The sequence below is a fragment of the Clinocottus analis genome, unplaced genomic scaffold (assembly GCF_023055335.1).
Source record: "Clinocottus analis isolate CAN_PGR_092001 unplaced genomic scaffold, fCliAna1.0.p SCAF_7, whole genome shotgun sequence".
Lineage (NCBI taxonomy): Eukaryota > Metazoa > Chordata > Actinopteri > Perciformes > Cottidae > Clinocottus > Clinocottus analis.
In genome coordinates, this window is record NW_027176229.1 from 16,959,784 (window position 1) to 16,983,934 (window position 24,151).

General features: G+C 44.4%; 1 protein-coding gene across 4 annotated transcripts in view; it reads right to left on the reverse strand.

Annotated features, from left to right (window-relative positions):
* Positions 1–23,507, reverse strand: part of smtnb (smoothelin b) — a 44,780-nt gene extending 21,273 nt beyond the window's left edge. For all 4 annotated transcript variants that reach the window (XM_068604881.1, XM_068604879.1, XM_068604883.1 and 1 more), the window contains exons 1-6: positions 23,200–23,507; positions 9,168–9,325; positions 7,792–7,870; positions 7,619–7,697; positions 6,966–7,045; positions 1,610–1,706 (exon numbers count right to left, since the gene is read on the reverse strand). In XM_068604881.1, coding sequence (XP_068460982.1) covers positions 1,610–1,706; positions 6,966–7,045; positions 7,619–7,697; positions 7,792–7,870; positions 9,168–9,325; positions 23,200–23,250 — 544 coding nt within the window. In that variant the 5' untranslated portion in view covers positions 23,251–23,507. The remainder of the gene's footprint in view (positions 1–1,609; positions 1,707–6,965; positions 7,046–7,618; positions 7,698–7,791; positions 7,871–9,167; positions 9,326–23,199) is intronic.
* Between the last annotated feature and the right edge of the window lie 644 nt (positions 23,508–24,151).

The window sequence follows — 24,151 nt, forward strand, 5'->3', positions numbered from 1 at the left end:
CTCTCCGAGACAGTGCTCTTTGCTTTGTCCACTGTACTATAAGTCTTTCTATTCGGTTTATCCTCTCAGGTCATCTCATGACCACCTTGGTGGCTCTTGACCCCGATGCTGAGAACCTCAGTTAACTCTTCTATGGTTTAGCAACGACTTGTATGGGAGTGACAGTTGCAGATCAAGTCATTGTATGAATGGTAATGACCTGATATCCATGCATGACTAGTGGCCTGGTATTGAAGATAACACATATTCATTGACAGTGTCAAACTGTAAGTTAAGTTTCTTTCTCACACAACACATTCCACTGAGTTTCTCTCCTAACATTTCATTTCCTTAATCATAGCCTTACAAGTTACAGTCTGCCCTACAATGCAGTACCGCTGGACACATGGTAATTGAGGGACAGCATGTAAATATATGCTTTTTTATCTGAAAAAGGTAGGTATGCTTGCTGTGTTCAAAGACTAAAAAGAACCCACCACTGACTTTCCAAGTCAATCTTTTATTTTCCGCCACTTTCCCTACTGAAAACCTCCTCTTCAAGAACCACCAACCCACCCTGGCTACACTGTCCTTCCCCAACCATAAACGTCAGTGTCTTTGTTGATGGGCTGTCCACTTTGCCTTCATCCTTTGCTTTTCTATGGTGGTCTTTATTTTGTTCACCCAAGCTTCACCCTGGTTTAAATTGTAAGGTAAGGATAAATCAGGAACAGTGGGGAGTTTCTCCGCCAAGTCAACTGGGCCATAGTTCTGTTCTAGTATCAGCTTTATTTAGCAGAGGTGTGGCTGTTGGGCTTCCCTCTGTTGCTGCCCATAACCACACCACCAACACCAGGACCTTGAGAGGGACGCCGGGAGCTAAGTTCAGGGCAGACCGGGCCACACAGAACGACATTATTATAGCTGCCCACCTAAGAGCCAAGTTTAGGTCAGCCAGGCCTCAAAAACACTTTCATCTTCAGGAAAGGATGATCAATGTCAAATTTTATATTTTGTATGGAGGAGCATTGTCCAACGAATAGTTAGTCCTGATGCATTTATTGGGCAGGTTTGTAGCAACACTTATGACTTGCCAGTAATGCCTTATTATTGTTTTACAAGCTATTCATTATCAGCTCTGTGCCTGCAAAGTTTCGAGGATTCAAGTGAACGAAGCACATTCATCCCCTCCTGAAGGCTCGCATTCATACTACTTTATTACTGCTTAGACTAATAGAGTGGTAAATGAAATTACTTCACACTTAAGAGCCATTGTCATTCAGCCTCTGGCTGAGCGTGACTCTGAAAGGTTAATAAAGTTAGATGAAGGAGCCTGAACTAATATGACCTCCTGACCGCCACCTCTGGAGAATGGCTCCTTCAGCTGACTATTTTAACAGGCAGTGAAGAGGAAATTGCATCAAGACGGATGTATGCAGCCACGTCAACGCAACAGAGTTAGTTTCCATATAGAAGTTCTTACTCAAACTTGACCTTTGGGTAAAAGTTTACAGCATATAAAAGATTTTGTGTTTCAACGATTTCAAACGTGCGGCATGGCTAAGCCGGACCCAGCTGTGTACTAGCATGCAGACAGTATGCAGTTTGTTCCTGAGCGAGTGTTTCTCACCTTTTCTCTGCGGCTCTCTGCTTTGTTGCGTCTGCTGGCCGCGTAACTCCCGGATCGGAGATCTGATACGCTCACTGTGACTCTCCTGCTCTGTATCCTGGAAAAGAAAAGAAAAAAAAACACACACACACGCTATAAGTATTTCAATAAAGCTTCCGACATGCTCTTTCATGTCGTTTGTTTTTTATTGGGAACAAACGGCCAGCCCCATTCCTCTGATCAAAACCAGAGTGTAAACAACATCCCTACGATCGTCTTTGAGGTCACTGATGATCACAACAGTATTTGGTTGAAGGTTGAGGTCAAATGCTCCAGCCACGAAGAGCAACAGGCTTAGCCAGCTGGAAAAGTAAAGATCTGTTTTATTTTCCATTGTATACGTCTGAGAGAGAGAGAAAATGAGAGAGACGCCCAGAGTGCCTAAAGAGCCAACATATACAGCCAATGCATATTTCTGCTTTACAGCCCGAGTTGACTCGGGTAGCTGCCACTCCTTCAAAATGACCTGCAACCTGACTGCAGTACAAAATATAGCTCTTTCGCACCGCTGGCCCAAACCTACACTGATAGAGGAAAGTCGCACAGGGGGAGATCTCAGAGGAGGAGCAGGAGTATTTTGTCATATGGAGAAGAAACAAGAGAAGTGTGGAGGGGAGGACTGAGGGGGGGGAAGATGAAGATGCCGGCACTACTGTTGGGCCTCCGGTGCCGGACCTTGAACTACTCCACAGGAGAATCAGCTGCACAAATAAAGCTCCTTCAAGCATGTGTCAACACACAGACACACTTTAAAATCCCTCCCACACATATTTGTAATCCAGAGCCCACCAAGGACAAAAACTCTTGCGTGTGGCGCTTCAGGTGGAATGCGTCATTCTGCAGCTCATTTGAAATTACGATCTATATCACGGCACACCGTCTCCTTAAAGGTCTTTTACAAGAGGCATCTGGTTTAAGAACAGTTCTACTGTTTGAGTAGATCCTGAAAAAAAATAAAAACACAGGATGTGACCTTACATACTGAAAATATAATACCAGATTTACAGCCTACAATTACTTCAAAAAGCTTCTGAAAACATATTCACAGGCTCTCGAGAAAGCAAAGAAAGGCTGCACAATCACAAGCCAGAATGAGTTGTCCATGTGTAAAACTATGTTATCCTGCATGAGAGACGGCCACAGTTGTCCACAGCAGATCCAGATTGGATCTTATAAGTCACACATCAATGTAGTGTGTGATCAGAGACAGGCCGAACAGATAGACAGATTCAAACACAAGCGGGAGGCAGAGGTGAGAAAGGACTCGGGCGTTCTGCTCTATGGACTGTGACCTTCCCCACCTTGAGGAGATTACAGGGCAGAGCAGCTCAAACACTGAAGAGAAAATGGAACAAGACACTGTTGCAGGAGACGGCAGGACAAATAGGAAAGGTGAATCTGGAATGGCACTATTCCGGTTAAAACACAAGAGACACCACATCATGAAGTGTAGTTAGATAAGAGTACATACAAACAAGTACAATTTGTGAAGTTGTGTTAGTAAAATCATTCAGGACAGCATATGTGAAAGTAAGTCTTCCAAAATAGCCAGAAAATTGAAATACTACATGTGACATCACAAGTGTGTAATTCTCCATAGAAGGTGGCCTTTTTTCTATGCCTTCCACTTTTTCCATATGGAGCAACAAAAAAAAAAAAGGCAGGACAAATTCTGGGGCATAAAAAAGAAAAAAAAAATGTTGCTCACAGACTGAGAATTTTGTGGAAAGCTCATTTAATGAGTCATTACAGTGTCTGATGAGTTTGGAGGACACAAACAGTCAAACACAAAAGACTTGGAGGCACTACAGCGTAATAATGCCAGAGGTCACTCTCCTTCTGAGTGGAGTCACATGGGAGATAATTGTTTTTCAGCCATAAACACAATTAGAGAGGACAAGTCTTTCCTCACAAGCCCCTCCTCTCCCTCTCCTGGAGTCAGACAGACAGACATCATTTCACAGCTCCCACTAAACCACAGGGAATATATTTCTCACAGACTCTAAGGCAGAGGGGGGAAAAAAAGGGAAAGATAAAGTGGAACTGGAGACGCAGACCAGAGCTGCGAACCTGCTGCCAGCCACCACGCTGTCATTAGTGGCTTCTCTCTGTTCCCAACAGTGGAGACCTGACGGAGTGGAACCAACGCTGTCCCTCTCTGAACCGCTCATCCCATGTGGCCTCAGGAGCCTGCTTGCTTTGGACAGAGCTCAAACTTGTAAACACAAAAACAACTGTCCTCTATTGTAACCACAGCGAGGCGTCGGCCATCTGGATTCCTCTGAACCCTCAACTCAATCACAAAATATAAGAAAAGCGAGGCTGAGCTGAGACACACACACCTCTGTCACTTACCAACTCCGAGCGTTAAGATCAGCTACCGGTCACCAATGCTGCGGTTCAATGCTCCAGTTTTACATGAAAGTTAAATCCATCACTACACTGGTGAGGGACAACCTTTAGAGGGTCTTCCATGCCTCCATATGACGAGAGGAGAAGCCCGGCGGCTCTTTTTCCATTACTGCAGCCTGAGGAGCCACACACTCGGCGCACCTCCAATAACTGAAATACAGTAGCTGGAATGAAGTAGCAATCATCTCAGTAACACACACACACACACACACACACACACACACACACACACACACACTTCCAATTTCTACTCACTGCACATCATCACATGCCAATCTAACTCTGGTCGTTTCAAAATGGATCGACTGTACTTTTTTCGCTGCAGCATGTCCAAAATCTGCTAAACATTATCGGCCTGCTTTACAACTACTCTTTTCTCTCGCAAAAGGTTTTTGATGAGATCAGAGATCAAACAAAACTGTCTGGAGCTGCAACACCTGCCTACCCGACAGCCTACCTGAGCTCTCCCAACACACCGAGACAGCATGAAAACCTGTAGCCTCACAGAGACGGCTTACAGGATCTATTTACGAAACGCATGGTTATAAATTCAAGATGATTTAACTTGAATTAAGTTATGTTGCTGCCTTGATTTAACAATTCTGCCTGTGTCAATGACCCAGTTTCATTAAGGTGTCATCTACATCCTCAGAGTTAAACTGATCTAACACAGCATTAAAGAATGATGTACACAAACCTGAAAGGTAAACAAAGAGGCAGGTACGTCCATTCATCAGGCAGAAACAAGCACTTGATGAAGAAATAATGTTTGAATGGGCTTTCACGGCATTAAAAAAGATAAAGATGGTCAGAGAGGAGCATTTGATCTGTGACACACAACAGCAGAAAAAAAATCTGAATGACATTTACCTTCTCTTCCCTGACCCGACTGCCTGCCTCTTACCTCCCTCTTTCTGCAGTAAACCTCTTGGAGGCAGGACGTCCACTATTCTGTCGCTTTACTCCCTCAGCCACATCATACACACACACACACACACACAACCACACGCACACACAATACTAACAAGCCACTCCCTTGACTTCCCCTCCCTCCCATTCTGTCTCCAAAACGATCTGAGCACCCACGCACACACGCACACACAGACACACACACACACACACTAAGGTTTTGACCTATACTTCCTCCGACTGTTGCCTTAAGACGAGATGAGATAGTTTACCTCGTTTCAATTATTTACAATTTTGCAGTTTTTTTTTAATTCATTTTTGTATACATGCCATTAAGGTTGTTTTCATAAGCTGTTAGTGTAGTTTTTCATAAAAATGAAACCTGTCCTTGCGTGGCATTAAAACATGGCCATTCAATACAGTAATTACCTTCCAATTATAGCTAAAATTCCAGCTTCATTGATCCACTAATTAAGCATGCAAGGACGCCATATATATTCCATCACAATGTGTTACTTTGAGCTGATGTCTGCTGTCTGTATAGATGTATTTTGCAAATATTGGTGTGTGTGTGTGTGTGTGTTTGGCTGCAGCCTATCTATGACGTCCAGCTGCCGCAGGACAATTGCGCGCAGCTCAAAGAGATCCGCTGCTATGATGTGAGTGAAGGAGCCCTGCTGCTGCTGGTGGATGTTGTTTTTGGCCATGTTCCCATTCCAGCGTAGACTGGGCTGCTGAGGCACAGCTGGTGGGCTCCCTGCCTGTCTGACAGTCCGAACCACCCCCGCCTGCCCGCCCACTCTCCTCGTCATCCAGATCTCTAACACCCCACCCCCCCCCTCACCTTCCTCACCCCCTCCTCCTAGCTCACGACTCTGCTGCCATACAGCTCAGCTCACAGGAAGTGAAGTAGAAAGAATTGAATGTTAGAGCATCCTGTGACGCCAGCATGCTGCCATTACGTCCTATTTTACACGCACCCACACACACACACATCCTTTCAGTTTTCTCCCCTTACATCACTTTGGCAGGAAAAACGGGGTCTTTCACACGAACCAACAGAACTCAATAATAATGCAACTGATTGTATCAGGTGTTCTTCCATCAATCAAAAAGCTTGAGTTACAGCAACGGTGACCACATACAGTAAGAAGTAACTTTCCTTTGCAGAAATCTCATCCCCTGGAAACAGAGCATTCATCAAAAGAACCGTGATTAACCACAGCGGATGAGATAACGTCTGGCTCCTTGCAGACTCAAACAGTTAAGCCTCATGTCTTTTCATCATGTTGGCTTCAGCAACCATAATGTTGATAACATTGCTGAAAAATGATAAACGTTGAGTTCAACTCTGAACACACAGTCCGTTATTATCCACTAGAGGGCTGAGAGAGACGTCTGACTTTTAGAAAGTTATTCAGAAACATAACATGTTGACCCTCAAAATGAAATGAACCATTCAAATATTGGATTACCTTTAATGTCCCTCACTCTAAAACTTCAATTTCAGTGTGTTATTGTCTCACAGCGTTAAACGCTGCACAGATAGATGTGTGCCAGATGACGGTGTCTGGGAGAACGTCCCTGTCAAAAACAATTCACTGCCGTCTCTAAGCACCAGGGTTCAAGTGAATTACTTCTCCTCATACTTAAATCTGACTGAGATGTAAAAAAACAAAAGCACATTCTTCTCTTCGTGGCAGCTAAAGCATGTGTTTTGTGTGTGTGTGTGTGTGTGCGTGTGTGTGGTGCAGCCACATTCATGACAGTGTGTGACTCCAGTCACAATTCCTGTTGTTTGCTGCATTCTTCATTGTGGCGGCAGAGGAACCTCAAACTGGCAAACAAACTCGGCAACCGCAACTTTCATTTTTGCAAATGGAAGCTGACAGGAGTGAGTATTGGATAAGAGACATCTACCCGTCAGCTGTTACGTGACATTCAGACTCCATGAGGATAAAATAAAAAATCGTTCTATTAACTCTTCTGGACTCACTTCAGTTCCCACGCTGCTCTGGGGATCCACACTTTCAGGCTCGAGACAGCAACCCGGAGCTTTACCCCGCTCCACAGTCCCTAAAAACAGAGCACAATAATGAGGATGAAGCAGGTGATTTCATTGTCCCTTCTGATGTCAAATCTGGTAATTTCCTAAAATGTGGAGAAACACAGATCTATCACAAGCTGAGGTGACACAGGACTATCAAAGGTGTCCTGACATGGCCCTGTATCAGGGGGCTGGTTCGCAATGTTTTTTTTAGCGACGGGCCTCACATAAACCAGACAGCGGTAAGGAATGACAGGAATCCACTATCTGATCTCGCATCATAGGTAGATCTGCCACAGCAACTATGGCGACCACAGACAGCATGCTATCTCTCGCACTGTAATCATGCATTCACATTCCCCTCAAGTTCCTTTCATCAAGACTGAATCAGATCGTTACAACATCAGCACCCATGCAGGACTGATAGCGTTTCTGTCACACTCACACATTGTGGACCTTTAAAATCTTTCCAGGACCATTTTCAGACTCGTCAGTGAACGCAGCGACTAAATGCGTCATTTAATCTACTCAGTTGAGTTTCATGTGGTATTATATTTAACAGACATCCAGCCACAGCGCGACAACATTTTAACCCAACTCACCTTGCTGCTGTTGGTCTCGGACTTGTCGGATGGCTGCTCGGATCATCTTCCTCTCCTCGTACTCGCTGGCGGCTCGGAGCTTTACACAAACACACAACATCTCAGTTCCAATAGGACAAGAATGCAGAGTCACCATCTTTTATGATTTTTTTTTTTTGCCCGGTAATACTCACCATTTTAGTGAGCTCATCAATGTCCTGGATGGATTGTAGTTCTCGTGACAGGATGTCCAAGTTGTCGTTGCATTCAGATCTGCGAGAGAGAGATGGTGAAACGGTTATAATGGTGGTCATGATGAAGGACCATTACCTTGTGCTCATGCAGCTAGCAAACAAACTGGGAAATCAGAGAATCTTAAAATATACACATACATAGTGTGTGCTTTAATGGCTCTATTCTGAAGCCTCTCAGAAGACAACTCTGTGATAACGCACAGTTTGAGTATGGAAATAGTGATACTCTTCATGACAACAGATCAGACAGCAGTGACACACAGCGCCTAAAAAAGGCGGCTTGCATCCTCCCCTGATTTCAGCTGCATTTTTCTCCATTTCACTGCTCACTTTTATGCTGGTTTCTATTACTCATAGCCTCCTCCAGTTCTCCCATTATCTGTGCTTTCCTCCAGTTGTTGGTAATAAAGAATGTGGAATATTTCACATTCCAGCACTGAGAGGCGCGGGATAATTGCAACTTTCATATGCGTCTCTTTGTGTGTGTCTTTGTGTATGCGGTTGTGCGTGCTTTTCAAATTCAATAGTGTTACATCTTCGCTGTGCTCTAGTCTAGGAGTCACCAGTCATTCCTGAACACCTGTTAAAAGACTGAGCCGACCTGGCCTGCAGAGTTCATCTCATCCTTCAGACCGTTAAAGCTTTACTTTATTTTTGTGATCACCCATAAAATGTGCTAATATCTTTAACGTAAAAAAAGGTTTGATGAAGACTTATAGTCCACTAAGCCTCTTTAAAGTAAAGTTCCTCACAATGTTTACAGTCTATAATTAAACCTGCGTGCCCTGTTTATCATTCAGTTTGCAAAACAAAAAGAGTATTTATTGACAAAATGGCAAAGTTGTTTTTAGAGATGAGTTTTCAGTCCATCCACATGTCTCAACTGAATAACACAAGCTGCAAATGGTGTGTTCCTAAAGTGGAAAAACTCTGGGAAAGCTCTCAGTGAACCAATAAAGACAAACAAATGACCTGAGGAGACTTCAATCTGACTCGTATGTGAGGTAATGTGACAGAAGGACACATTTTTAAAAGTGAAAGTATTTACTGTGAAATGTGCATACGCAAATGGAAAATGTACTGTGGTTGTAGTTTTCTGTCCCCTATGATTTCCTGAATTGACTTTTCCAGACATTTCTCTTTTCCCACTGGAGTTGAGGAACGCGCCATCTGGGTTTTGTAAGTGTTTTCTTTAGCACCCCCGGTTCACCTGGACTGGTGCAGTTTGTCATTAGGACAGGTCTGTATATGCCTGTGTGCACGCACATGCATATGTGTGTGAATGCATGCATGTGTATGCGTGTGCGTGGTATTACCTGTGCTGGTTCTCCTTGTCCTCCTGCTCTTTGAGGCGTGTGGGCCGAAATCTCTTACTGGCCAGAGCGGCCTCCATGTCCTCGATTTCTCTCCTCCTTAACTCCCGGATGGCTGAGCGGATGAGGCGCCTCTCGTCCAGATCCACGGTTCCATCCAGCTGCATGTGCAACATAAGCGAAACATAAAGAGGGCATGAAGACAATTACAAATGTTAAACGCGTGCCAACGCAGCGGGATGCCAAACATGTGGGTTGCAATGATTAGACACTTGTTGCTCTTACATGGAATCTATGAGTGCGTAGCCTCCACCACAGAAGCATGGTCAGGACACGGCCACACTGTTTTACAAGGATCCACTGCTTCGGCCGCACAACTCAGGCTTGTTATCAGTGTAAATACAGGGCAGTGAGTAAGCAGAACTGTAGGGCTCATAGCGCAAAGTCGTAGCGCTCTGTAATTAACGCTGTCAAACAATAACGCATTTGTTTACTAGAGGGAGCCGCTTGTGAGCCACTGTGCCCGAACACACAGATGTCCAGCTGGAGTATCCGAAAGAAGTGCGATTTTCAGCTGTGGCAGCAGTTTGGCTCTAAGGATAGAAATGTTGGTCTGGTGGTTGACTGAAATATAACAACTACTGCCATAAGTGAGCATGTTAGACTGCCGACGTGAGCTTAAGTCATGCCGTTTGGCCTCGTAGAGGCGCGAGCACGGCTGCACACTATTAGTCGTGCTAATGTCGACAGACTAACCAGTCACAGGTGACAGATAACAAACATGAAGTAAGCGTCATTAAGGTGTGTGACATCCAGACAGCATTAGACTAAACGGCCCTGGCTTAAGTATACGTGAGTGCTCGGGAGTTACAGGGTCAGCAGGGCCGATGAACGGCTTATCGATTGGTGATGACAAGTCACCCGACTTCGCTGATGGAAAAAGACGGAACAACGTGAGCGAGCAACAGAGGATGAGAAACAGACTCGGAAACATCTGGTGCTCGACTATAAGAAAAGGAGTGTGTTCAGTTAAATCGACCAGGTGTATTCCTCCGAGGCTGTAATTCATCTCGGTTGAACAGTAGCCTGGCTGCAGAAGCCCCGGAGACTTGGATGTTGAAGTGGCTCACTTAAAACACTCACTGAGCCATTTCATCGCTCTGAGCGGCTATTAGTCAAAAGAGTTTATTTTTTTCAAGCAAAAGACGAGTAATTAAGGTGGTAAGACACGCCTGCAGACAGAGACACCAGTCAAGGCGCTGGATGCTTTCATGTTAGCGACAGCCTAAGAGGGTAGAGGGAGCCCTCTCCTGTCATATGAGACACGGCTCTCGACAGCGGGAACCTGTCAACACATGCAGAGAAGTGCAGCTCCTGCTCCTCTGGCAGGCTTTTCTGATACACTTCACGCACAAACACACACTTCAAGGCTTACTGCTGCACCAGTTAAACCCTGCAGAGAAAAGACACAAACCTTTGTATGCCAACTGGTTTCTACAAGAGGGGAGTTGGATGTGGTTGTTAAGCTAAGCTTTGCACCCCGGTGGGTTGAGAAGGGGGTTGGTGTGTAAATGTGCTTCCCCCTGCTGAGCCTGGAGAAGGAAGAGAGCTGGAGGGGAGAGGGGGGGGGGGGGGGGGGAAGAGTAGAGAGGATGAAGAGGACCGGTGGTTTGAGGTTTCGCTGTGGTTTGACAAAATATGCAGCCCAAGCAGCACTAGCTCGGAGGGGCTCTCCTATGTACTGTAATTTGTGAGAATGTAAAGTGCTGAGCTATCTGAAAATTATAGGTAAGAGAGGAGAAAGTGCTCAGAAGAAAGCTACAAGGAAGTATAAGGGGAATAAGATGGTAAAGAGCGAGAAAGGACAAAGTGAAAAAGAGCAAAATGTGAGAGAAGCTGGACTTGGGTATGCCTAAAAATGGGCAGATGAGTGCAGGGTGGGAAAGGGCCAGACCTCGTTCAGGTCATTCCTCACATTCCTGCTGACTCACCAGGAAAGAGATGGCGGCGAAATGTGACGATCAGGAACTGGGTTTGGGTGTTTGGCTCTGACCCAGCAGAGAGATGATGCCATAACCAGAAGCGTCAGAGTTTCAAGAGAGGAAATAGGAACGCACTTGGTCAATTCCGCCCCCCCCCCCCCCCTTCCACGCACACACACACACACACACACACACACACACACACACACACACACACACACACACACACACACACACCTAATGGGAGCTGTCTGTTAACACACTGTCAAGCGTAGTGCTGAATGGATGTCATGATGTGATTATACAGCCAGTGAGCAGCCAAGTTTTTGGACTGACTGATTCATTAATTCATTATTGAGATGTAACAGAACAGGCTCATTCTGGGGCCTCTACTCTAAAAAAAAACAAAAGACAGGCTTCCTTTTTGGACTTTGTTCTATGCATGGCAGTTCAAACATAATGACTCGAGAAAAATGCTTAACAGACAAAGACTCCTAAACTCAGAGCATGTGATAGACTGCAGAACTGCCCACATCAGTTACAGTAATCTTTTAAACGTACAAGCACCGTGATGTGATAAAAGGGGGAGATGAAGAAAAAAAAACATACATGTCCACGTCAGAACTTTAACTTTTCCAACACGCGAAGTTTTGAATGGACCAATCAGACGGCTGCATGTCAAGTCAGTTTGCATTGGTTGAACTGGCACAAATCCAGCAGCTGCAACGGACTTTCCCTTCATTCGTTTGAAAAGGCGACCGATAACTTCCCTGCACAGGAAGGTGACGAGTGGGCGTAACCCGAGTAAATAAAACACACCTTGAACTTGGGAGACTGCCAAGGAAAACAAAGTGACCGTTGAAAGTAACAGAGACGGAAACACACACACTCGTGTGGGAAAACAGAGTCCGTTTGACAAAACCTCCACATGACAGAGGTCTTTACACAGAGTCAACTGTGTCAGTTCCACAGAGACAGCCCCTCACACCCCAAAGGCTTTTTCAATCCAAGCCACAAACCAACCGTCAATGTGGCTCAAAACAACATCAACAGTGTGACCCAGGGAGCAGCCGTCATACCGAGACAGACAGCTTTTCTTCAGGCCTCTATGGCTAACAGACGTACGAGTCAGAAATAACGGACAACAAATAGGTCACACTCACAAATATGTTTTACCGAAAACGATGCCGACGCCGAGCTGTCGGCACCTTTTACGATGGCGAGGGGGAGCATCTTGTGACAGTCTGGTCTGCTGTGTTAACCGAAAACCCATCACTGGGTCAGAGGAAGCTGCGGTCCCACTTGTGACCACCCGGTGATAACACAGTGATTACACCAGGAGGAAGGAGAGCGAAGACAATTCTGGAGACACAAATTGGCAACCTCTTCAAAGCAATGCTTACTGATGTGTCTTCCCAACTCTTTTTTTTTTACTCACCGATGTAAAAACCAGAAAAGGATTACCTTATTTGGTAGGAATCGTACTGTGGTGGGGAGCAAAACACAAAGAAATGCTTCATGTTTTACAAGCAGGCCTGCTAAGGCTTATGCTGTTGGTTGCTTTGACTCACTTCCTGCACAACTTTCTATAGAGTCAAAACCTCAAACTTAAATCCAAAGACACTCGAGTGACGCAACTCAATCAATCACATCCAATTACAGAGTTCATGGTTTAGCAGTAATCCCGACCAGCTGGTGACACACTCCTGAGGACAGCGGCACCCTCTGAACTCGTCTGCTGCGCATGAACGAATCAGATTCAAGGAGGATTTTTAAGTTTGTGTGGTCAGTTAAATGTATTGTGCCACACATGGAAACCGCCTCAGAAGTGGTGAAATATGGCAAGAAGTCAAGGTTCCACAGGTAGTTAAAATATACTGTGCTGAAATGAATGGCTCTGATCTAAAGGCACATGTTGTAACAACGACCTGTGGGTGCAGCTCTGCAGCAGGATTACATTAAACTTGCGGAAGTGACGAGACCACTCGACTAAATCACTGTGCGAATGGAAAGAAAACGTTGTACAAGTTGAGCTTTGTCTTAATTACACCCCTTTTCATTCATTAGAATGAGTATCCATCGCAACTGAGCCATAGGCTGTGTCAGTACACAGGGCTGTATGGTAACACGTGTTACTTTAAGTACTATTTAGAGATGGGTTTACTTTTTGGACAAAGTTGGTACTGAGAGCCTGGTCAGATTTCCTTTTTATTTACTAAATAGTGCATATTTTTGGGTCGTAATTTTACTTTGTATTTTTACATAATAATTCTGTATTGCTATAATTTCAGACCGTATTTATTCTACAGCGGAGTGCATTTTGTAGAGAAATGAAAGAAACAAGAAAAGAAAGGTGACAAAAAGGTATCGTTGTGGTATAAATACAAAAGTTCACTTGCAACACGAGTATCGCCATTTTAAACAGCCAGCTCAACATGCTATGCGTGTCTCGCCAGTTGTGTTGCGCGTTTACAAAAGGTCAGGTCAAACATCACAGCCTGGTGTGTGGACAACATCTACCTCCACACTCTCACACACAACCAGCCCTGTCTGGGAGCACAACGACCTCAGGCCGAGACCTAACCTTTTGACACCCAGTGGGTGTGCAAGGCATCTCAAAATGCTGTTTTGTGCTCAACACTTTCTACTTCTTGAGCTATGACTTCGAGCAAATTCCCTGATGACGTAGACGAGAAGAGGACGTAGACGAGGACATAGACGAGGACGTAGACGAAGACATAGACGAGAAGAGGACGTAGACGAGGACATAGACGAGGACGGAGACGAGGACGGAGACGAGGACGGAGACGAGAAGAGGATGTAGACGAGGACGTAGACGAGGACGTAGACGAGGACGTAGACGAGAAGAGGATGTAGACGAGGACGTAGACGAGGACGTAGACGATGACGTAGACGAGAAGAGGACGTAGACGAGGACGTAGACGAGAAGAGGATGTAGACGAGGACGTAGACGAGGACGTAGACAAGGACGTAGACAAGGACGTAGACGAGAAGAGGACGTAGACGAGAAGAGGACGTAGACGAGACGAGGACGTAGACGTAGACAATGACGTAGACCAGGACGTAGACCAGGACGTAGACGAGAAGAGGACGTAGACGAGGATGTAGACGAGGACGTAGACGAGGACGAAGAAGAGTACGTAGACGAGGACGTAGACGAGACGAGGACGTAGACGAGACGAGTACGTAAACGAGAAGAGGACGTAGACGAGAAGAGGACGTAGACGAGGACGTAGACGAGGACGTAAACAAGGACGTAGACGAGAAGAGGATGTAGACAAGAACGATGACGAGGACGTAGACGAGAAGAGGACGTAGACGAGGACGTAGACGAGAAGAGGACGGAGACGAGGACGGAGACGAGGACGGAGACGAGAAGAGGACGGAGACGAGGACGGAGACGAGGACGTAGAGGAGACGAGGACGTAGACGAGAAGAGGACGGAGACGAGAAGAGGACGGAGGCGAGAAGAGGACGGAGACGAGGACGGAGACGCGGACAAGGACGTAGACGAGGACGTAGACTAGACGAGGACGTAGACGAGGACGTAGACGTAAACGAGAAGAGGACGTAGACGAGAAGAGGACGAGGACGTAGACGAGGACGTAAACAAGGACGTAGACGAGAAGAGGACGTAGACGTAGACGTGGACGAGGACGTAGACTAGACGAGGACGTAGACGAGGACGTAGACGAGGACGTAGACTAGACGAGGACGTACACAAAAGGGGTATGTATACAATCTGCAGGCGTGTGAGATCTTGTGCATTGGTATGAGTGAAATGTAGGTTTGTGCGTCTGTGTGTTTGTGCATTAAATAAGGGATATAGTAATAATTTCCAGAGCAGCCACAAAGTTAGAGTGCAGCAGGGAGCCGATCGGATCATTGCTTTCAACTCACTTATGTCAAGCCCACAAGTGAGTTTGCCCTTATAAGGACAGACGGGACACTCCTAGCAGAGCTGAAGTGGATTACCAGCTGCCACAGAGGAAGCCAGACTGGTACACACATTGGAGGCACAAATAAACAATCAAGAAAGATCATAAGGGTGAGAAAAGTCACCCTGGAATGCCGTGCTTTGAGGCAAAACTCCAACCTGAACCAGGTGAAAGCGTATAAATCATGTCTCACTGCCTCGAAAACCATACAGACAGACGGACAGACAGAAGGCCAATATACAACAAAAATTTAAAATTAACGAGGACACATGAGACCTGCAAGGTGTGAGACTCATGGATTTCTCAGAAAAGGGAGTTTCAGTCACCTCTATGATGAAAAATAGACAAAAAAACTAATCAGATTCAAAGTTAAAACTCATTTTACTACGGTGCACACTGAGCCTTCATTGTCTCAAAGAAAAAGAGGGGAATAAACAAGCCAGGGGAAAAGAGAGATTACTGCACATGTGGCAATATGCTCTTTGTGAGTGCAGCTACACGTGTGTGAGGAGGCGTAACCTTTATTAATAACCGGGCGGCAGGACAGACGTCCAGAGCAGACCTGGGAAAACTGTGTCCCCTTCACACATGAGGTAGCAGGCATAAAGAACGGACGCATGGTGGAATGCATGTGGGTCAGAGGGGGGTACGGGCATCCACTATGTTTTGTAACGATGCACTGAAGACCGCTCTGAACTCACACGTGTTGTGCATGTTACAGACTCGTGCTTGAAGTAGAGTCTTACATTAGTGCAGTTGACCCCACGAGCTTATGGATTAATAAGCACACACATTATTGTGCACACGTGGTCAACTGCAAAATATTGACCTTTCAAGTTCTGAGGACTTCAAAGTCATTTCCAAACGTGTAGCATTGCTGCATATCTAACTAATCTATCTTGTAATCATCCACAGTAGCAAATATTTAAACCGGGCTCGTTATCTGGTCTCCGTGTTGGCTCATGTCAGCCGTCTGCGCCACACATACAGTCCAACCTGAAAGTTTCTCGCCTCAGATCTGCAGGTCCGGTCACAGAGGTCAGTTGCAGACTGGTCGGGACAACTCTTGGGAGCTAGCCTCATCAAAAGAGTTTAATCTTTAGTCTTATTATTCTGCTACAAACTGGCTCATGTCGATGTGTCTTTGGGAAAGATACTTAGACCCTGATCTGCCGCCACAAGCTGTTCCTGAAGTGCGTAAATGAGTATGAATGGTTCCTGATGGGCAGATGGAATAACGCTCAGTGTATGAATGGGTGGGAATAATGGCATGTAGTGTTAAAAACTTTAAGTGTTCGGAAGACTAGAAAAACGCTATATAAGCACAGTTTTGATTGGTTCTGGTACCAGTTTTTCCCGCAAAGAAAGATAGTTTCTTCACAGCTTCTTTGTTTAACATACTCATCATACCTTTACATAGGAAACCCTATTTTTAGTCCCTCATTAGCAAAATATCTGATACAGTTCAACAGATTTCAGCAGAACCTTCATAAATAAATGGATAAGAGAGACTGCATTGGATCCAGAACTTCTGCAAGCTTTGACTGAGTAGATCCACGTCACGGCAAGAGCAAGAGCATGATGAATCTTCTCTGAATGTGAGACATCACCGGTTGAACCAAAGCAGTGCATGACTGTCTGTTTTGGTTAAATGGGGGAAAGAGCCAGGAGAGAGGGACGTCCCACAAGAGGAAACAGAGTGGGTGTATAGACCACTTTGGGAGGCTTCAGAGCACAAACAGTTTGTTCTGATAGATCCATGGGAGCCGCCATCCTGACTCTGAAACTGCACAGTACCTAAAACAACAGGAGTGTGATGGATAGACAAAACCAAACAAAAGTTAACAGATCAGCTGCTATTATCTCAAGTATACCCACAACATTTACAACAGTGGTCCGAAAAGCAAAACATCAACATCCGCTGGACGATTTCTCGTAGAGCTCAGGAAATGGCTCTTTCCTGAGGGAATCAATTTAGAAAGGACAAACCAAAGTGTTTCTACACTTCTCTCCCGTTTTCATCTTCTTGATGTTAAAAGCCCAATCCTCTCCTAAACTTGTGAAATGTGATACATGCATATTTTTTACTACTTTAATTCCGTATGTAAAACCTTTCGGATCCTGCAGAGTGCTGCATGCAGTTTCGTGTATGCATGCTTTTTTTTCTCTTAATAAAAACAGCCACACCTTTAATCTAATGTAAAGCCAAAGACTGCTGAACCAGCACCGAAGCCATGCTACGGCACCTGGAAAGTGAGACTCTGTGTTTAGGAAAAGCAAATGGTTGCTGAACATTAAAGGGGTTTTACTAGCATCTCTGTAATTAAGTGAGTCACAATGTTCTCTTCCCCTGATAGAAAAAGCTTCCTTATTTAATCTAAAGTGGACATTAAGCTAGTATTATGTTAAAGTGACATTCATTATGCACAGATCAAACACATAATCTTCAATCCTCTACAATTTGATGAGTGAGAAAGCCTGCTTGTATCGGGACATTATAGATAAAGACCACTGAAACAGCAGCCATGAAGTAAATTGTACACATCTGGAAAGTGTTTCTTCAGAGTCTAAAACACCTGGGAAATAATTTAAGCAGCACTTTATGTGAACATTTATCACCAAAACAAAAACAAAAAAACTTCTCAAGCATTTCAACTCGAGCAGGGACGCCCCGAGCCAGAGACGCCTGATAGCAGTGAAGGAGACCCCTACAATCGCTTACCCAGACCTTTTCCATTTGGCATAATGGCGATCCAGACAGATGGAGCTCGGTGATATAAACTCTCTCTGCTGGATCACTTAGTTCACACACACACACAGACAAAAACACCAGAGCAGCTTTGACAGCAGAGTCCGTCTCATATCTGATGCTTACAGAAATTGGTCCGACCGTCCATTTGCCAAGCTGTGATCTCCGGCCGCCGTCAGTAACCACAGGTTGCTTGAGGTAGGGGGGTTGCAAGTCACATCTTGCCACCTGTGTCACGCTATTCCACTGATCAACAGTCAGAGGTGGTAAACTAAGCTGCACGGCATTATTTTTAAGCATCCTTAAAATGATACCTTTGTAAGTGGTCATCTTAATAATCTTATTAGTGATTCATTTCCATAAAACTGCAGGGAAATGAGCATCTAATTGGCCAGAAGCAGTGTTAGCACATTTGTTCAATTAAATTAATTTAGATATTTTAAATTTGAACTGGTTAATTCAGCACAAGCAGTATGGTGCACGTTGTGTGTGTTAAACTGCCAGATCATTCTTTTATTAAAAGACAAAACTGTGCCTGTTGATTGATGAGCTTATGTTTCCAATGTCTCCACTCAAAAATGACAAAACAGTAACAACTATCCTCTTCAATAAGGACATACGACGGGCTGAACTCAGTTTTAACTATAAATCTGGAGCAACGTCTGAACGCGTGCTCCACTTACTCAGAATTATTGTTCCAGAATAACAAACCACTTAAAGGCCACAGACCAAGAATAGACGTTCACACGCGCATCCTCAGAAAGTCCCCGCTTCTCTTCTCATCCCTTCAGAGCCAAAGTGGCTGGCTATTTAAAGCAGTATCCAGTAACAGAGGTTTCCTGCTTTATCAAACAAACAAGCGACTCCTTATCTCTCTGTTGCCTGGCTGTGGGTTTGGATATTGACCGTCAGAGGCCTGCGGGCTGGAGCGTAGCTGCTCTTGTTGCTGCCTCTCCGGTGCTGTCAATGCAGCAGTGCAGATAGCTCGGACTGTGTCAGATCAGAAAGACACATTTCCCCGCACTGGGAACTGTTCACAGCTCATTTCTTCATTGCCTATACTCACTGACACCTTTGAAACCCAATAGGAAATGCTTTGTGGAAATATTAATGGTGTAAATACCTGTGAGAACGGTGACAGGCTTAGAAGAGGAAATACACAGGCGTGCACTGTGAAGGCTATGCTTGTAGTTTTTGGGGGAGAGAAACACTTTCACAAAAACACCCCGTAAAAATTTACTGGAGGTCGAGGGCAGTTCACCAACTGCCAACCTAAAGCCAGAAGCAGCAGATGTCGTCAATGGTCTTGAGCATAAAACTCTTCACTCTTTTCTTTTGGAAGCCGTTATAAAAAGGAAGATCGGTTGCATGCAGCAACTTGTATCCCTGCAGCCCCTTTGTAGGCTGGAAAACCTTTTCATGATTGTTAGCGAGGCTCAGGTCTTGCCAAATCATGCTTCCACAATTCAAGTCATTTCTTTCATGTAATGGCCTGTTACAATTGTATTTTTTATAATTAGATTATAATGATGGTTGCCAGTTAAAAAGCTGAAGACAGAAGACATGATCAAACTACATCCCCTGACAATGTTTGCTTAAAGTGTAAGTGACAATATAAAAAAATAAAAAAAACTGCACATATCGGAATGTTTCCCAGACGACGGTTATATAATAATGGACCATAATTTTTCCGATTTATTTGTTCCTGATGATGAGTCTGACATTTTGGACCATGTCCCCGGGGGGCGAAGAGAACCTGAGAGTCCACAAAACAAATCCATTCTTCCTCTCCGACTGTAACCGTTGAGCCCTTGTCAATGCACAAAAGGTCCAGAGAGCCATAAAACGAAGCCCCGGGGGTCCAATATATCACAGAGGCCGGACCACAGAGAGAAATTGCCCTTTTTTTAAACATTCGTGAATGCCTCTCGCTCACCAGGGAGAAGGACGGTCACAGGCCTGGCAAGACGAGTTGCAAATCATGTGCGAGACATCCAGCATGTGAAATCAGCCCAGCAGGCGCCGCGGACATAAAAGGTCTCCTGCGGTCACGTCAATTAAAAATGAAAACGCAGACTTGTACATTAAAATGATCACTAAACTGTAAAAGACAATACCGTGGCATGCATGTACATTGACATTTGAGAGCTTTATGGACTTGTCAGTGCAGATAGAAAAGTTTCAGGGGTAATTAGAAGGGACATCATGATGTGGCTGACAGGCGCTCAAAGTCAAACCGTAGTCTGAGCTCAGTGGGCAGGTGTACGAAGCCACAACAACAACAACACACACCTGCAAGTTTGTCACACACACACAGGAAACTATTGCCACACAGAATCAGGACGTTAGCACCTGAATTATCAGGTGTCATCACCTCCCGGGCTGGTAATCAGCCAAATCTACTTTTAAGTGGCAGGAGTGGTTTGGCTGGAAAGAGCTGTTCTCCAACTGGCCTCAGCAGCTTTTATCTTTTTGTGTCCACAGAGCTTAAGTACCATTCAGACAGATGACCCGCAACAAACATCATCTCTAAAAGAAACTGGGACACCAACTGATTATTTCGGGTGATGTATAAAAAAATTGTGGCGGCCAAGAGAAAAGAAAACTGCTTTTCCTGGTTGCTACGGAGGGGATTAAATGAGCAATATAAAAAGGCACCCCAGGTTTGAATAGACGTGTAGAGAAGGGATTACTGGAGTTTCTAGAGGCCGCCATATGACCTTCTGACTGTTTAGCTCATTAAATTCAACACAAGCCTGGTGTTCGTGTTCGTTATCCAACTGTTGTTTCATAGAAGATCCTCAACCCGGCTTTACAAGTTTAATTAAGCCTGGGCATCTCCGAGTGTCCATCATCTTTTACTAGCGTCCTGGAAAAAAAACTATTCCAAATTTACAAACTCCTCAACAATTCCTGAATATAAAAACACCACAGAATGGGGTTTTATTTTGAAAATGGGGTTTGTTTTATATTGAAAAACTTAACACAAAAGGCTCCATTTATGTCTCTGTGGAGCTCAATCTAAATTCCCTCACATCCTCAGATGAACTTCTCCGAGTCGCAAGTTTAATCCCAGTTTGCTTTCTCTGAGTTCACTGTGGAAAACTCTGACACTCGAGTCACGGCAACCATCATCAGTGAACATGTGGGATCTCTATGACCTCGTAGCGGGTTGTCAGTCCCGTGTGAGGGAGGGAAAACGCTCTGCTCCATGAATCCAGGGCCAAGGAGAGATGTGGCTCAGTGGCAGGTTGACTGTTAGCGTCACATGAAGATGAACCCAATGAATTCGAACATCTGCATAATACGCATTTTAATCCTGCTGCTGCAGCTTCCTGAAGCAGAGCCTGCGTTTTCACAACGAGCTCCCGCAGCGTACAGAGGCCACACAAGAAGATTCAGACAAAGACACATTTTGTTATGATTATTTCATGCGAAGTAAAATCCGTCTGTCACATACACCTGCACATCTGAAGCTCACTTAAATGAGATAGAAATTACAACACAGTACAGCAAAACTAAAAGAGGGCCCGCCAGCTTGAGATGTCCCCATTCTTTTTTACTTCAAAAATATAGAGTGAACATTTTGAGTCTTTTATATTCATTACAACTCCTTCTTTCCTGCTTTGCTCTTCTATGAATACACTCAGTAATGAAAGATCAAAGCAACCAATAAGTTGAAAAGAAATAATCATGCTGAAGGAAAATAGTATTTCCTTTAAATACTTCTGTTCTCCCACTATTATAATAATGTCCCTTGTGATAAAAGTCTGAACTTTAAGTGATTTATGAGGAGAAAGCTCTTGGCCAGACTTCGGGGAAAATAATGATTAAATAAAACAAAATATAACGTTTCTCCCAAGCCTTGTTCCAAAGTCAACAGCCTTTTCTTGTCAGGTTTACTGATCGACAAGGACAGAAATCAAAATGGTTTTCTGAGAAGGACTATTCTTACCGTACACAGTCTTGGGAAAACAACTGGTAAAGATAGAGGTAAAATGAAATAGTGTAATTCAAATCCTACATGTGGTAAACAACAACATACCACAACAAAAAACACACATGAGGACAGATGTTTAAGGTACAAGTGTTGCGTATGTGGAACTGTGATTCAGACAAACCCTGTGTAACTATGTCTGAACAGGCTGACTCATGCATCCTTGTAAAAGTGTGTGTGTGTGTGCGTGTGTGTGTGTGTATGTGTGTGTTGCAGGTGTCCTGATACGTTTCAGACAGAATGGTGTCTCACCTTCCTCTGCCTCAGGAAATATTGATGACTAATGGGACTGTGAACCAGGAAGTCACTCTTTTTACGTTTCTCTTTACTTTAATATCAATACCCATTTATTGCTCACGCTTACCGGCATACCGTCGAGAGTCTAGACTAATGCTCAACACATAGTTTATCATTGTGACTCACCTACAAGTGACATGAATACGACTTTCTTACACCATCTTGTCATGATGGTATATCTGATATGCGTCATCGTAAATCAAGGTTTACCCGCTATTGTTTTCTTCATGGATCCATCCAAAATGAATTATTTGATTCATACATGGTACAGACATGAGAGATTTTACATTTAAAATGATATGAATTGAGAATGATATAAATTGTTGATTACCATTATGGTTGGCAATTTCACGAATCAAGTTATGGATTTACACCACATTTTTGTCTCTGTCAGAGCAACAGCTGCAATAACACACTGAAACTCACCAGCCAGCCAACTGACTTTGTACAGTCAGACACACTGAATTAAATCTGCAACTGACAATTGTATTCATCCGCTTTTTATTTTCGAAATATATTAATTATTTATTCTATGAAGTGTCAAAATTAATGTTGAAAATGCCTATTAGAATATCCTAAACCCAAGGAGATCAAATGTCTTTCTTTGTGCAATTAATGGCCATGATGTAAAGGATACTGACGCTAAGTTAGCACACAGTGCAACAAAAAGCACTTTACGTGTGCAGACCATGTCAAGATTATCAGAAGTGAATAAATGAAATTTGCATGTGGATTGCCCCTTAAATGCAGTTGTTATGTTGCACTACAATATGTAAAGTTAGGTAACAGAACTATAATTATGAAAAATGCATGTTCCTTTGAAGGAACCTACAGCCTGGAACAACTTAATGTGATGTTTGCAAAGTATGTAGGTGTGCTGTATGGACCTCAGCCCTGTCTTTCCCTCGATGGGCAGGTAGCAGGGTCACCTGAGAGGTAGGTGGACCCCCTCAGAGGTCACCTGAGAGGTAGGGGGACCCCCTCAGAGGTCACTTGAGAAGTAGCAGGGTCCCCTCAGAGGTCACCTTATATGAGCATCTCATCCACTCACCAGGGCTCGGAGAGACGACTCATCCAGCGCCGAGTAACTCTCCACGGACATCTTGGTCTTCCTCGTCGCACTCAGGTGAAAACAGGAGGTATGGGGTAGCGAGTGTCGGTGGATCGGTCAGCGTGTGTCTGCCACCTGCGCGACTTGTTGCTGCTTCTCTGTCTGAAATGTGTCCCAAAAGTCGGCGCAGTTAAAAACAAATATCTCCTTTAACGAAAGTAAACCCGTGTCCCGCTGACGGAGAGCATAATTCGGTCTTGTTTTCTCGTCTCCGTCGAGTAGTCCTGAAAGCAGAAAGCGGTCCACACACACACTCTCACGAGGAGACGTTGGCAGCTTTTTGAACCGAGGATTCCCACTGAAAGGTGTAAGCCCCGCCCCTCCGTGTCGCCGGCTTCTCCCGGCGCTCATTCAAAGCCGGGAAACAGCGTCCTGTATGGGGGGTGATTAGTGCCACCGAAGGCCAGCGTGTGGAAACACTTAAAAACATTATCATTCTGAACATTTTCGTAAAAGTCTATACATTGTTTGACATTTTTCACCAATAGCCATCCAGTGTATTTACATTCCGTAGTTACCTCTCTAAATGTAGTTTTCATTGTTCGTGGATGTGTTTTTGAAATACAGATTTTTTTTTTCTCAGTAAATTCCCCTGGAAATGAACAACTGCTTATAAACTCAACACAACAGTCTGAAAATGTCTCTAATTTCCCTATAATTAATACCAGATTCGTTCTGGGAAACGTCCTAGAAAACTATAAGGAAATGATGAACCTGGTAAACAACGCAACAGCACTTCATCTCCTTATAAGAAGGTCTGGTTTAAATCCAATAGGCCAGGAATAAACTTCTGGTGGGGAAATACTGAATACTGTTATTGTATTGTCCTCAAAGTATTCAAAATGACTGCTGAAGACTTACTAAAGGCAACAGCATTGGTGATTTAGGTTTT